The following is a 15,541-nucleotide window of genomic DNA, read 5'->3' on the forward strand; positions in this document are numbered from 1 at the left end:
TATATATATATATACATATATATACATATATAGATATATATATATATATGTTACTATTTCTTTCTCTGTTCCTTTTTTCTTTTCCTATTCTTTTTTCTGTCCCTCTTGTTGTTTGTTTTCAATTACCATTTCTGCGTTGCAGATTTCTCTCCTGTGATTTAAATGTAATAGAATTGGCCATGTCAAGTAGTCATCTGTCTGCTCCTATTGATTCCTAATAATCTTGAAGTGGGCTTCCGGTAGTTCTGCCCTAAAGGATTCGTTAATTATTTGATTACTAATTAGATAATCTTTTTCTTTTTTTGTTTCATTGGATTCAGATATTTCTTTGAATCTAAATAATACAATTAGATTTACTTTTGAAAGTTCTTTTTTTATTTTTTTTAGAAATCCAATACTTTTGATAAACAATTTTGTGGTTTCTTTTGAAACTCTTCTAAATAATTTTGTTTTGCCTTTTAAAATTTTTAGAGTTAGAAAATATTTATTTTTGAATTTTCCAATTTTTTTCGAGTTCCTTAAAAATGGGCTCAAAAAATGAAGGTCGCTTTCGGGGAGAACCAAAGGGAAGTTCATATATATATATATATATATAAAATTGATTTTTAAAGAAAGATCTCAAGTTAGGATTTATATGACTACCAACAAATTATTATTATAAAAAATTTATAAACTTACGATAACAAAATGTAACGATCCGAATCGTCATTATTTAGGAAAAACGAAAATCTGGGTAAATGTTGGGCCATTGTCCCACCAGAACGCGGTAGCTTTCGCTAGGGCGATGGCGCCACAATGGGGTAAGTTGGCACCAGGGCAGGATAGACGAGACAAAACATAAATTATGAGAAATTGGATTTTTGTCATCTTCCTAAAATACCTAACAAGTTGTAAAACACATTAGAGACCCCCCAAAAGTTGTTGCAAGCTTAGGCAGAAGGGAGACATAGATTTATAGTGTGAATATGTCGATGGATTGGAATTTTTGGTCAAGATTACAGTCACGAACTTCGTAAATAAGAATCAAAGACTAAACTCCGTGCAACTGCTTAGCGCGCGGTAAGCTAGGTTTTAGTAAATTGAGTAGCTATAAGTCTGTGTTTACCACATAATATGTAAATCAACGATATAATTATGTGTAGGCCTTCATGTACTGAACAAAGTAAAATTAAATCTTAAGAAGAAGCCTTATATGATGAAATAGGGCTACGTATGGTCGAATAAATGGTTACATTATAGGTTTTGATGATTAGCTCGTTGGAATGGTTGAGATTCTACTATTTTATGATATGTGGTAGTTATTCTTCATTATGATACATGTATGTATGTCAATGTTGGAATGTTGATCACACTTGTTGTAAGCATAGATAAGGATGTACGCCATGAATCTTGGATTTTTTATATGATATGAGAATGTACTTGCGATTGTTATTTTGGATTATTGAATGTATCAGTTTCAATGTTCTGGAATAACTATCTTGGATCGGTTGCCACCTTCTGGCATAACTAACTTGGATCAGTTGCCAAGTTTTGATATATCTATGGGATTCGTTGCCATGTTTTGACATAATTATTGGATCGATACGACATTTCGATATGCTAACAGTTTGGGTGTGGGTTTCATGATAGGAAAAATGATTTGATATAAATTGTGTATCTTGATAAATGAGTAACAGTACCTTGTTCGTAAATGATAATTGACATTGTATTTTCTCGAAGTGTTTTACGGTGATAAAGACATTAAATGTAGATGTGGATAATATGGTATATGTTCGATATATGCACTTGATTATATTGTTGCAATGGCAAGAAGTGGGGGCAGTGGTCCTAATATAAACTGTTAGGACTTGAGAAGGGAATTGGTGCTTAGTATTTAGTTATCTTGATATAATATACCACACAACGAAGGTTGATTAATAATAATAAATAGGAGGTGAGGGTATGACGTCAGCGACCAGTGAGCAAAGTTGTAGTTGTGTTTGGGGACTTCTCCATGCGTTAGAATTTCAAGGCTATCATCAAGAACCTGGTAAGTAGGTGATTGAGAAGGTGGTAGTAATTCGAGTACTAGTGGAAATTGCAGTAGGCTTGAATCTCCTTAAAGAGAGAGAGATATCCGCGCCTCAGTCGGAAGAGATTTTTATTTCTTCATTTCATTTTCAATTGTAGTCTTGTAATTCTGTTATTTTGTAATTTTTCACTAACAATTTTAAGGAGATTCAGTAATGGATACAATTCAAAAAAATGTGGATGTCAAGATGAGAGACCTTAACAAGCCAGTTTGGTTCAATGATATTTATTTCAAGAGATGAAGGAGTGACATATTTTTGTACTTAAGTCTTCTCAATGTTTCTTATATGTTAACCGAGAAGAATCCTGATAAAGTAGATATCACCTCTATGAATTATGATGCAAATATTTCTCATTAGAGAAATTGGAAAATTACGATGGTGATTCCTATAAGTGTCGGTATTATATTCTTAATTGGCTATCTGATAGTTTATATAATTATTATGATAGAACTTACTCTAATGCAAAGAAAATTTAGAGAACATTTCAAAGCAAGTATGATATCGAAGAGGCTGGAGCGGAAAAATGTGTGGCTAGTAGATTCTTTTCGTCCTCAAATGGTGGACAACAAATCAGTGGTATACCAATCTCAAGACTTTATAATCATTTTTGGAGAGCGAGGAGGTAAAAATTACATATAAATTATTGTTTGGTGCATAGTAGATAAACTTCCACCTTCTTGGAAGGAATTTTAAAAAACTATGTACCACAAACAAAAGGAAACCTTCCTTGAAACCTTGATAATGAAAATCGGCATGGAAGCAGAGACAAGGGATCAAGATCTTACAAACCAAAGAGAGCAACATCAAAACGAGGGTAAATTTAATTACTTCAAATAACGGTACTCCTGAATGTCACATAAATACTTATTTGGATCCTAAGAATAAGAAATTTAAGAAAAATAATGTTAGACCTCCCAAGAAAAATAACGGTACGTTTTGTTTGTTGCAAGAGTGGGCGTATTGCTCGATTTTAAAGATTTCGGAAATGAGGCTTATAGTAAAGCCAAAATCACTAAAAACCCCCATTTTCAAGTTAAAAGAAAAACCAATTTGTTAGAATTAGTTCATAATAATATTTTTGAATTTGGTGAAATTTTAACTCGTGAAGATAATATATATTTTATCTGTTACACTGATTTTTTTCGAAGTTTACATATGTTTACTTGATGAAAAATAAAATCTATGCTTTTGAAAATTTCAAAAATTATGTCCACGAGGTTGAAAATCAGTTTGCTAGAAAAATAAAAAGAACTAGAACTGACAGAGGCTGTGAATATGAGTCAAATGAATTTAATTCTTTTATTAGACCAGTGGGAATAATTCATGAAATTCCTCCTCCTTATTCTGCTCCAACTAATGATGTAGCGGAAAGAAAAAATAAAACTTTGGTTTAACTGACCATTACTATGCTTATTAAGTCACATGTACTTTTAAATTGTTGGGGAGAAACTATTTTCACTGCTTAGTATGTGTTGAATCGTGTTCCTCATAAAAAATCTAAATTGACACCTTTGGAACTGCGGAACCAGCCAAGTTTGGGATATCTAAGAGTTTAGGGTTGTCTAGCCTTTGTGAGGCTAATGGATTCCAAGATTACAAAGTTGGACAAGAAAGTTACTACTTGTACTTTTCTTTGTTATGCTTCAAATAATACAGCATATAGGTTTTTTAGTCTTGAAGATAATATTATAACAGAATTGATGATGTTATTTTTCATGAAAATAAATTTTCATTTGATTCTAAAAATAGTGGGGGTCAAAGGATGAACAAAATCTTTTCTTTCACTACCTAGTTCTTCTTATTCTAATTTAAAAAATTGATAATCTTGAATTAAGAAGAAGTAAAAGAGCTAGAGTAGAAAAAACTTTTGGTCTTTATTATTAATATATTGGAGAAGACCCTCTCACTTTGAATGAAACCTTATCTTCACATGATTCTATTTTTTAGAAAGAGATTGTAAATGATGAAATGGAATCACTAATTTCTAATAAAACATGGAAAATACTTCATTTACCACCGGGTTGCAAATGGGTCTTACAAAAAAAAATTGAAACTGGACGGATCTATTGATAAATATAAGGACAAACTAGTTTCAAAAGGTTATACACAACTAGGAGGCCTATAATGTTTTGATTCTTTTACTTTGGTAACAAGAATTACATCCATAGGACATTTAATTGCTCACTGCAATTTTTTATTTGTGAATTCATCAAATAGATCTAAAAACAACTTTTTAAATGGAGACATAAATGAGAAAATTTATCTGGATCAACCCAAGTGTGTTTTGTTGAAGTAGACCAAGAAGAAAATTATGTAAACTTACCAAGTCCCTATTTACCGTAAAACATGCACCAAAATAATGACATAAAAATTTGATTCATGCATAATTGAAATTGATTATAAAACAAATGAGTATGATAAGTTCATATATCATAAGTCTTAAAATAATTCACATGTGATTATTTGTCTATATGTTAGATGATTTGTTGATCTTTGGCTCTAACATGAATGTTACGTTATTGATGAAGTTAAGAATATTCTTAGATGCCATTTTGATGAAAGATCTTTGTGAGACAATTTTTATTCTTGAAATAAAAATAATAAGAACATCTGAAGATATTTTCCTTGACAAGTCACATTATGTTGAGAAAATTTAAAAAAAGTATAACTTTCTTGATTGCAAGCACGTTGTTAGTCCTTTTGATTAAGGTGTTCACTTATTTCCTGTTGAAAGTGAAAATGATGTAACAAATAAAAAGGAATAAGCTAGCATAATCGAATGTTTGAGATATGTGAGTGCTTGCACGTGACATGATATTATATATACGGTGGGAGTACTTGACAGGTTTACAAGCAAGTTAGGTAATGAACATTGGCATGCTATATCAAGAGTTATATGAGATATTTAATTGAAACAAAATATTGTGGCTTGTTCTATGAAAGATATCATGTTGTACTTGAAGGCTTTTGTGATGCAAATTGGAATACTTTATCAGGTAATTCATGTTCTACCATAGGTTATGTCTTTCCCTTGGGTGGTTGTTCTATATGTTGGAGATTAAAAAATCAAATTCTGATTGCTAACTCTACTATGGAGGCTGAACTAATTGTTTTACCTTGAGCTAGTGAGGAAGTGAATTCATTAAGAGATTTATTGTTTCATATACCTTAATTTGAAATCAATTCATCCTATTTTAATTCATTATGATAGCACCGCTTCAATTGGTTGAGTTCAAAATCGTTATCAGAACGGTAAATCCAGACCTATAAGGAGAAAACACAGTTATGTAGGACCGTATTTTAAAACGGTACCACTAATATTGATTATGTCAAATCTTGTGATAATCTTGCAGATTCTCTTACTAAGGCCTTAATAAGAGAAAAGGTTTGGAGCACATCAAGGGATGATATAGAAGCCTATAAATTCTTGAGTCATATTTGAGGAAATCCAACCCAGGACTATAGATCCTATAACCAGTTTCAAAGGAAATATTAATCATATGTTGACTTGTTGTGAAAAAATGCACTATTTTTTTTCTCTCAGTATGATGTGAATGCATCATTTCCTATAGTGATTTGTTGGTTGAGTTGGTAAAAATTCTTAACGAATATTTGTAGCCCGCCGGGGTGGAGTGTCAAATTTATTGGAGCACTCTAGACAAATTTCACCTATGTGAGTGTGGTAGGTCGCTTCCTATGAGAATTGGGTTTATTATCAAAAGCACTCATGAAACCGGGATAATACAAGACCCTAACATGCTGACTTTAAAGCTTATTGCCATTACCTTGATTATTATGTGTGAGCAATGATATTTTATTTCTCTTAAACAATCATAGTTCAAGTTTGCATTCACTATGATTCTCGAGTGAAAGTTACTATTTCACTAAGTGGAGGTTCAATGTAGAGCACACTTTCGTTATACATAGTAGTCTTCCTTCAGCTGGTATACTCTCTTGTCTAAATATTTTAATGGGAGATTGTAAGTGTGACATTTTTAATTTTCTAAATAAATATTATCTTTGCATTGCCACATACACAATTATCTACCATTGGTGTACTTTCATTTGCTTTTATATGTTTGGGAGTTATGGCAATTACTTTGCTGCTGTTGGAGTGGCTAACTGCTGCATTACTACTACATAACTCTATTAGGAGTTATTTGCGTATTCACTTCAGTTTTGCAACAGATGCAAAATGTCGTTGATGGCATTGTGTCTATTTGATTGTCACTAATAATTCCTTCATTGTACCTTGCAATGTATATAACTCCTAAGGGCATTATCTTCAATATTTACTACACCATTTATCTTCCTAATCATTGCAAGAAAGACTTCTTCTAGTATAAATAATGATGGTTGACTGGAGTAGGTGACTACAGGTCGAGAGAGCCGACTCATTGTAATATGTCGTAAGTTGAAATATCTAATTATAAGCTAAGAAACCAAGAACAATCATTTTTGGAAATAAATAGGGATATCTGGAAAATTTCCAGATTTTAAAAAGTAAGTTTCGTTCAATTTTAAACGTCTATAACTTTTATCCCAGGAGGAGTTAGTGTTATTTCTTTATATTGATGGAAATCTCTTGGGAAGATCGTTCTAACGGCGCCGAATTTGCAAATTTTCGAGGTTGTATGAGGAAGATATGACTTTCACAAGTTGGGCTATTGAACTGAGGAAAGTCCAATTCGTATTTTTAAAGGGTGTTTTGGTCTTTTTCTTATCCAACTATTTAATTTCGTTTTTGGATAATCAGTTGGGGTCTAAGCTGATCCTATTTGGTTCACACTTTCAGTAAACAAGTTAGGGTTTTGAAAGAGGAGAGAAGAAAAAGAGAAAAGAAGAGAAGATCAAGAATTCTTCAAGGAATGCCAAGATCGTTGCATGAATTTCATCGAGGGTGATCCCTATCGAGGTATGTGGAATTTTTCGTGATGAGTTAATTCACCCACACACCAATTTGTTTCAAATCAGCGAGTTTATGGATTGATTTCATGTTACAAGTTAAGTTCTTAAAGGGAAGTTTTGATTTCTTGTTCGTTGAATTGTTGGCTGCCATTGTTGGTTATTTTCTTGTTTTCTTCGAGTTATTTTGAGTTAAATTCAGTAGTTATTGATAGTACCAATAATCCCCATCATTTGGTGAAAGAACTAGGAAGGTTTTGAGATGAAAAATGAGTTGAAAAGTTCGTCGGATGCGCCTAGGTAGGGGCAGGCGCGGCGCGCTTGTAGTGGGCCAGAAATTGGCTTCAGTCAACCAAGATATGGCGCGGCACGCCACCAGTGCGCCAGAATCAGGCCTCAGTCAACTGAAGCTGGCGCGGCGCTCCACTAGTACGCCCAACCCGATGTTTTTCGCCTAGTTTTTGTAGTTTAGTTCTTTTAAGTCCTTCTGAGGTACATTAACATCCCCCAATGATACTAATTACTTCAAATGATTTCTAAATACCAAGAAATCATCAAAGAATTCAAATCCAAACCTTGAATCCATAATTCAATTCAAGGAAAATCAAGATCAAAGTCAAGTCTAAAAGCTAAGAAGCAAGTCAAAGTAAGTTTCTAAAGTATTTCAAGAGACTTAAACGAATTCCTTAAATTTGTTCTAAGTTTCCAGCAAAAAGTTCAGTGAAATTCTCAAAATCTATAAGGGAACTAAGTATTCCTTAATAGCTAATTTTCAAGTAAGCAAAGAGTATCAAGTTGTTCACGTCTAAAGAGTTATAAGGGAGCTAAGTAGTCCCTAAGAGTTTAAACTAAATGTTTTCAGACTTTTGTGGAAGAAAGGAAGCTAGACTTCCACACAGCATATGGCTAGCTTAGTAAAAGAAAGAGGAAAGTGTGATTTCCAGGAGAGATTTTAAAGCTAAGTTTTGAGCAGTAATCTCAATTCACAGAATCATTATGTTTAAAAAAATATAAGAGCCTGTATAAATATATTTTGGGAGTAGTATTGAGTACCGATGTGGGAATGCTTGTTCTTATTAAGTCAAGTCTCCATGAAAACCATGTAGGCACTAGGGGTAGAAGAGGGTCATACTTTTTAGATGAACCCTTTACATCGTATACTAGTAAATCCATTAGGCATTTCAGGTCCGATACCCTGGCAAGGTTAGGACGGCCGGGCAGCATGGTCTCAATAATGTTGTATCATCACTATAGATCTTAAGTGATGGTTGTTGTTGGTTAGAGAAGCTCCCATAGAAGTATTATATTTTCATATACATCAGTTATTTGTATTTCTATATACATCTCAGATATTATTTATATCATTGTATACATTCAGAGTTTACAAGATGTTTTTAGTCAACATATCTTTATATTGCAATTACTTTTAGACTGCATATATTGAATAAGAGTTAGTAGGTTATGAGCTAAGTAAACCCATGGTAAGTGTTCTTCTTACTCCTTTTCAAGTTTAATTGTTGCTTAGTTTTCCAACTCGCATACTCGTACATTCAATTAACTGATGCCAGTTGGCCTAAATCGTATCATGATGTAGACGCAGGTAACGAGGATCGACATCCTGCACATCATTGATCCAGTTGAGCACTACAGAGTTAGTTTGTGAGCCTCTTTGCTTCCGTATAATCAATTTTATTGCTTTCTAGTTTAGTTCATTAGGATGTAGTGGGAGTTTTCTTAACATCCCTCTCAGTTATTAGAGGCTTCATAGACAGATAGTCAGTTAGATTGTTTAGTTGATGTCTCTTTTATCTTGCATTATAGTTGTTTTAACTTTGAGACTCAAGTGCCACTTTGGCTAGATTATTTTATGTTGAGTATTTTCCCTTGAGAATGTTCTTACTTTTTATATTAAGTTGAGTTAAGTGTTCCACTGAGTTAAGTGATCCAGACAAAGGGTTCGCTCGAGGCCAACAGTGGTAACCGAGTTCCAGTCCCGCCCAAGGTGTAGGCTTGGAGCTTGAAAAACTTGATATCAGAGACAGGTTAGACAGTCCTGGGGAGTCAATGAAGTCGTGTCCGTAGAGTCTTAGTCATTGTTGTGAAGCGCGCCACATCTATGATTAGGAGGCTACAACATTTAGGAACATCTCACTTCTTCACATTCTTTCGTGCTTTAGAGTTAATCTCTAAAAAGTCTCTCTATAATTCGTGCTTTCGCGTATTTCAGATCAATGTGCCTCCACGAAGAGCAATCAGAGGTCAACCAGCCAGAAGAAATATTGAGGAACAAGATTTACCCAATGCATTGGATGTGCAACCCCAAGGAGAGGTTACTAATGCTAAGTTCTGGGAAGCTATACGGATGCTAAATCAAGTAGTAACCAACCAAGTTAGGAAAGAGAGAGGAGCTCTACAATAAAAGGCTAACACCTCGAGGTTTCATGAATTTCTGAAAATGAATCCTCCTAGCTTCACCGATTCAAGCACTACTGAGGATCCGAAAAGCGAGTTGAAGAAGGTGTTCAATGTGATGCATGTGGTTGGAACTGAGAGTGTTGAGTTAGTTTCATATCAAAATAAGAGTGTGGCTAGAACCTGGTTTGATCTATGGAAGGATGGTAAAGCTAAGGATGCACCACAACCAAGCATGGCTTTCTTTGAAGAAGCCTTCATGTGGGTGGTTCTTTCCTCGAGAACTGAAAGAAGCAAAGGTATGAGAGTTCCTTGCCCTGAAATAGGACTCTTTGAGTGTTGATGAGTATGGTTTGAGTTCACCCAACTGTCTCGCTATTCTCCGAATATAGTTAAGGATATGAGACACAGATTGAGTTTGTTTGTCTCTGGTTTGGGTCGTGCTTCAAGTAAAAAAGGTAGGGTTGGAATGTTTATTGGCGACATGGACATATACAGGCTAATGGTCTATGTGTAGTAAGTTGAAGAGGAAAAGCTGAGGCACAAAGAGGAGTATAGAAACAAGAAGGCCAAGACCAGGAATGAGTCTGGGAAACTAAACGGTGGTTCGAGTCAGCCACAAGTTTAAACACAGAATGGGCATGCACCATCAACTGCTAGTGCACCTGCGCCCAGAAATAGAGGTGAGTACAATGGGCAAAATGCTAGAGTTAAACCTGCCTACTCACAGGGTAGTGTAGCGCAGTGAGGTAGTAAGCCTCATGCATGCGCCAACTATGGTAGAAATCACTCCGGTATTTGTCGTGAAGGCTCTGCGGGTTGTTTTAAGTGCGGTCAGATCGGGACATTCATTAGAGAATGTCAAAAGAGTAAGATAATCGATGGTAGTGGGGGCAATAGAGCTCATTTTTCATCAGCTTCTCCACCATATAGGGCTGCACCTAGGGGAGCTACTTCTGGTTTTGGCGAAGGAACAAACTGCTTGCATGCTCTCAATAATTGCCATGAACAAGAGAATTAGCTAGATGTTGTCACTGATATGATTTGATTCTTTGACTTTACAATTATGCATTGATAAACCCAGGAGCAATTTTATCTTTTATAACTCCCTATGTTGATATAAACTATGATATTTCTCCTTAGAAACTTAGCGAGCCATTCAGTGTTTCCACACCTGTTGGTGAATCCATTCTAGTAGAAAGAGTCTATCGTGATTGTCCTATTTCAATAAATCACAAGAGTACCGTGGTTGATTTAATAGAGTTAGACATGGTATATTTTGATGTCGTTCTAGGTATGGACTGGCTTCATGCCTGTTATGCATCAATAGATTGCAGTTGTCAAGTGGTCAAGTTGAAGATTCCTAATGAGCCCGTTATAGAGTGGATTAGTAGTTCAACAGTTCCTGAGGGTCGTTTCATTTCATACCTAAAGGAAAGAAAGTTAGTTTCCAAAGGGTGTAACTATCACTTACTTCGAGTTAATGACTCAAGTGTTGAGGTAACATCCCTTTAGTCAGTTCCTATAATCAATGAGTTTCTAGAAGTCTTTCCTGATGATCCACCCGGAGTCCCTCCTGAGACAGAAATAGACTTTGGCATAGACATCATCCCAGATACTCGACCTATCTCTATTCCTTCATATGGAATGACACCAGTAGAGTTGAAAGATCTTAAAGACCAATTGAAAGATTTGTTGTATAATGGTTTCATTAGACCAAGTGTCTCACCTTGGGGCGCTTCTGTCTTGTTTGTAATAAAGAAAGATGGTTCCCTTAGGATGTGTATAGACTACCGCCAATTGAATAAGGTGACCATCAAGAATAAATATCCTCTTCCAAGGATAGATGATCTTTTTGATCAACTTCAAGTTGCTTCTTGTTTTTCCAAGATTGACATCAAGTCAGGCTATCATCAGTTGAAAGTTAGGAAATTTGATATTACCAAGACAACTTTTAGAATAAGGTATGGGCATTATGAATTTGTGGTTATGTTCTTTGGTTTGACCAATGCTCCTGCAACATTAATGGATCTTATGAACAGAGTCTTCAAACCTTACTTATATCTGTATGTCATCATCTTAATTTATGACATATTGGTTTATTCAAGGAATGAAAAAGATCATGTTAGTTACCTCAAGATTATTTTACTCTAAAATATAAGGAGCTATATGCCAAGTTCTCCAAGTGAGATTTTTGGTGTAAGTCTGTGGCATTCTTGGGCCACATAGTTTCCAGCAATGGGATTAGAGTTGACATTCAGAAGATAGAAGCAGTTCGGAGTTGACCTACACCCACATCTCCAACAGACATAAGGAGTTTCTTGGGTTTCGCTGGCTATTATAAGAGACTTGTTGAAGGGTTTTCATCTATCTCGTCTCCTTTGACCAAGCTAAGTCAGAAGATAGTCAAGTTTCAATGGTCTGAAGCTTGTGAGAAAAGATTTCAGGAATTGAAAAAGAGATTGATTACCGCTCTGGTTTTGACCTTATCAGAGGGTACTCAAGGTTTTGTGGTGTATTGTGATGCATCAAGAGTGAGCTTAGGCTGTTTGTTGATGCAAAATGACAATGTTATATATTATGCCTCCAGACAATTGAAGGTTCATGAGAAGAACTATCCAACTTATCACTTGGAATTGACTATAGTAGTGTTTGCTTTGAAGATATGGCATCAATACTTATATGGTGTTCATGTTGACATATTCACTGATCACAAGAGCCTCCAATATGTGTTCACTCAGAAGGAACTCAATCTCATACAAAGGAGGTGGTTAGAATTACTCAAGGATTATGACTTGAGTATTCTTTACCACCCAGGCAAGGCTTATGTGGTTACTCATGCCTGAACAGGTTGTCCATGGGTAGTACTGCCCATAATAAAGAAGAAAAAAGGGAGTTAGCTAAAGATGTGCACAGATTTGCAAGTTTAGGAGTCAGACTTATGGATTCCACAGAAAGAGGAATAGCGGTGACCAATGGGGCTGAGTGATCATTAGTGTCAGAGGTTATAGAGAAGCAAGACCAAGATCCCATTTTGCTTGACTAAAAGGCGATGTACATATGCAAAGAGTATTGGCTTTTGAACTAGGGGGAGATTGTGTGCTGAAGTATCAAGGTAGAGTATGTGTACCAAGAGTAGATGAACTCCAAGAAAGAATCATGGAGAAAGATCATTACTCAAGATACTCAATCCATCTGGTTTCCACCAAGATGTACCGCTATTTGAGAGAGGTATATTGGTGGGAAGGCATGAAGAAAGATATTACTGAGTTTGTTGCAAGTGCTCTAATTGTCAGCAAGTCAAAGTAAAGCACCAAAGTCCTGGAGGTTTAGCTCAGAATGTAGAACTTCTTGAATGGAAGTGAGATATGATTAATATGGACTTTATCACACGCTAACCAAGATCTCGCAGGCAACATGATTCTATTTGGGTGATTGTCGATAGAATGACAAAATCAGCCCATTTCTTGCCGGTAAAGACTACCTATTCCGCGGAGGAGTAAGCTAAACTGAATCTTCAAGAAGTAGCTAAGCTGAATTTTCAAGAAGTTGTAAGAATCTATGGAGCTCTGGTCTCTATTATTTCAGATAGAGGTGCAAATTTACTGCACAGTTCTGAAAATCTTTCGAGAACGGTTTGGGTTCGAAGGTGAACTTAAGCACTGCTTTTCATCCTAAGAAGGATGGACAAGCAGAGCGTACTATCCAGACCTTAGAAGATATTCTAAGAGCTTGTGTGATCAACTTCAAAAGGAATTGGGATGATCACATACCTCTCATTGAGTTTGCTAACAATAACATTTACCCTTCGAGCATCCAAATGGCTCCATATAAAGCTCTTTATGGGAGAAGATGCAGATCTCCTATTGGGTAGTTGAAAGTTGGTGAAGAAGCGTTTATAGGACCAGATCTAGTTCACCAAGCTATGGAGAAGGTGAAAGTGATTCAAGAGAGGTTGAAAACGACCCAGAGTCATCAAAAGTCCTACACAAATGTTAGGAGAAGGCCATTAGAGTTTCAGGTGGATGATTGGGTATATCTGAAGTTTCACGCATGAAGGTACTTATGATGTTTGGTAAGAAGAGGAAACTTAGTCCCCTTTATATTGGAACTTTTCGAATTTCCAAAAGAGTGGGCAGTGTGGCATATGAATTGGAGCTACCCCAAGAGTTAGCAGTGGTTCATCTGGTATTCCATATTTCTATGTTGAAGAAGTGCTTGGGTGATCCTTCGTTTATTATACCAACTGAGAATGTTGGGATTGAGGATAACTTATCCTATGAAGATGTTTCGGTTCGAATTTTGGATCGTCAAGTTCGCAAGACAAGGACAAAAGAAGTTGCGTCAGTCAAGGTCCTTTGGAGAAACCAATTCGTTGAAAAAGTGACTTGGAAAGCTGCCGAGGATATGAAGAAGACATATCCAGATCTCTTTGAGTAAGAAGAGAATGCGGATCAAGGTATTAAAGTGTCCTCTTATCACTTTATAAGACTGTGTAACCATGTTATTACTTGTTTTGGTTGTTAAGTGTTTAAATCATGTTACTACATTTAGCTTAGTGAAATAATTCTCATTCAAGGACGAATGTTCCCAAGGGGGAGATATTGTAACATCTCGTAACTCGAAATAACTAAGAATAAGCTAAGAAACCAAGAATAATCATTTTTGGAAATAAATAGGGAAATCAGGAAATTCCAAGATTTTTAAAAGTGAGTTTCGATCATTTTCAAATGGCCATAACTTTTAGCTCAGGAGGAGTTAGTGTGAGTTATTTATATGGATCGAAATCTCTTGGGAAGATCTTTCCAATAGCTCCAGGTTTGTGAAATTTTGAGGTCATATGAGAGAGATATGACTTTCGGAAGTTGGGCTATTGAACTGAGGAAAGTCTAATTCGGATTTTTAAAGGGTGTTTTGGTCTTTTCCCTAACCAATTAGTTAATTTCAATTTTGGGTAATATGTTGGGGTCTAAGCTGATCCTATTTGGTTCACACTTTTAGAAACCAAGTTAGGGTTTTGAAAGAGGAGAGAAGAAAAAGAGAAAATAAGAGAAGATCAAGAATTCTTCAAGGAATGCCAAGATTGATTTGTAGATTTCGTAAGTGTAATACCCTATCGAGGTATGTGGGATCTTTCTTGATGGGTTAATTCATCGACGCACCAATTTGTTTCAAATTAGAGAGTTTATGAATTGATTTCATGCTGGAAATTGATAAGTTCTTGAAGGAAAGTTTTGATTTCTTGTTGGCTGCCATTGTTTGTTCTGTTCTTGTTTTTTCCGAGTTATTTTGAGTTAAATTCAGTATTTATTGATATTACAAATAATCCCCATCGTTTGGTGAAATAACTAGGAAGGTTTGGAGAGTTTGGAGATGAAAATCGAATTGAAAAATTTGTCGGACGTACCTGGGTAGGGCAGGCCCGGCGCACCTGCAGTGCACCAGAAATTGGCCTCAGTCAACCAAGGCCTGGCGCAGCGCGCCACCAGTGTGCCAGAATCAAGCATCAATCAACTGAGGCTGGCGCGGGGCGCCAGCAGTAAGCCTAACCCGGAGTTTTTCGCCCAATTTTTGTTGTTTAGTGCTTTTGAGTCCTTCAAGGTATATTAACATCCATAAATGATTCTAATTACTTCAAATGATTTCTAAATACCTAGAAATTATCGAAGAACTCAAATCCAAACCTTCAATCTATAATTCAATTCAAAGGAAGTCAAGATCAAAGTCAAATCTAAAAGCTAAGAAGCAAGTCAAAGTAAGTTTCTAAAGTATTTCCAGAGTCATAAACAAGTTTAGTAACTTTGTTCTAAGGTTCCAGCAACAGTTGAGTTAACTTCTCAAAAGCTATAAGGGAACTAAGTATTCCACAAGAGCTAAGTTTCAAGTAAGCAAAGAGTATCAAGTTGATTTCACGTCTCAAGAGTTATAAGGGAACTAAGTAGTCCCTAAGAGTTTATACTAAATGTGTTCAGGCCTTTGATATAGAAAGGATGCTAGACTTCGACAGAGCCTATGACTAGTTTAGTAAAAGAATGGGGAAACCATGATTTCCAAGAGAGATTTTAAAGTGATGTTTTGAGCACTAATCTCAATTCACAAAATAAATATGTTTTGAGAAAACATAAATAAATATATATATATATATATATATA

General features: G+C 35.5%; 1 protein-coding gene across 1 annotated transcript; it reads left to right on the forward strand.

The window, feature by feature from the left end:
• Window positions 1-9,432: 9,432 nt before the first annotated feature.
• LOC107030046 lies at window positions 9,433-10,410 on the forward strand. Its single transcript, XM_015231452.1, has 2 exons — window positions 9,433-9,688; window positions 10,199-10,410. The coding sequence occupies exons 1-2, from the start codon at window positions 9,433-9,435 to the stop codon at window positions 10,408-10,410; spliced, it is 468 nt and encodes a 155-aa protein (XP_015086938.1).
• Window positions 10,411-15,541: the final 5,131 nt, after the last annotated feature.

Source organism: Solanum pennellii, chromosome 9, assembly GCF_001406875.1.
Source record: "Solanum pennellii chromosome 9, SPENNV200".
In the NCBI taxonomy this organism is placed as follows: Eukaryota; Viridiplantae; Streptophyta; class Magnoliopsida; order Solanales; family Solanaceae; genus Solanum; species Solanum pennellii.

Bases quoted from the DNA above. Each gene is read 5' to 3' on its own strand.
- LOC107030046 (XM_015231452.1), top strand. From the start codon at position 9,433: ATGAATCCTCCTAGCTTCACCGATTCAAGCACTACTGAGGATCCGAAA. The intron at 9,689-10,198 runs GTATGAGAGTTC...TTTGTCGTGAAG, and splicing joins GAGAACTGAAAGAAGCAAAG to GCTCTGCGGGTTGTTTTAAG.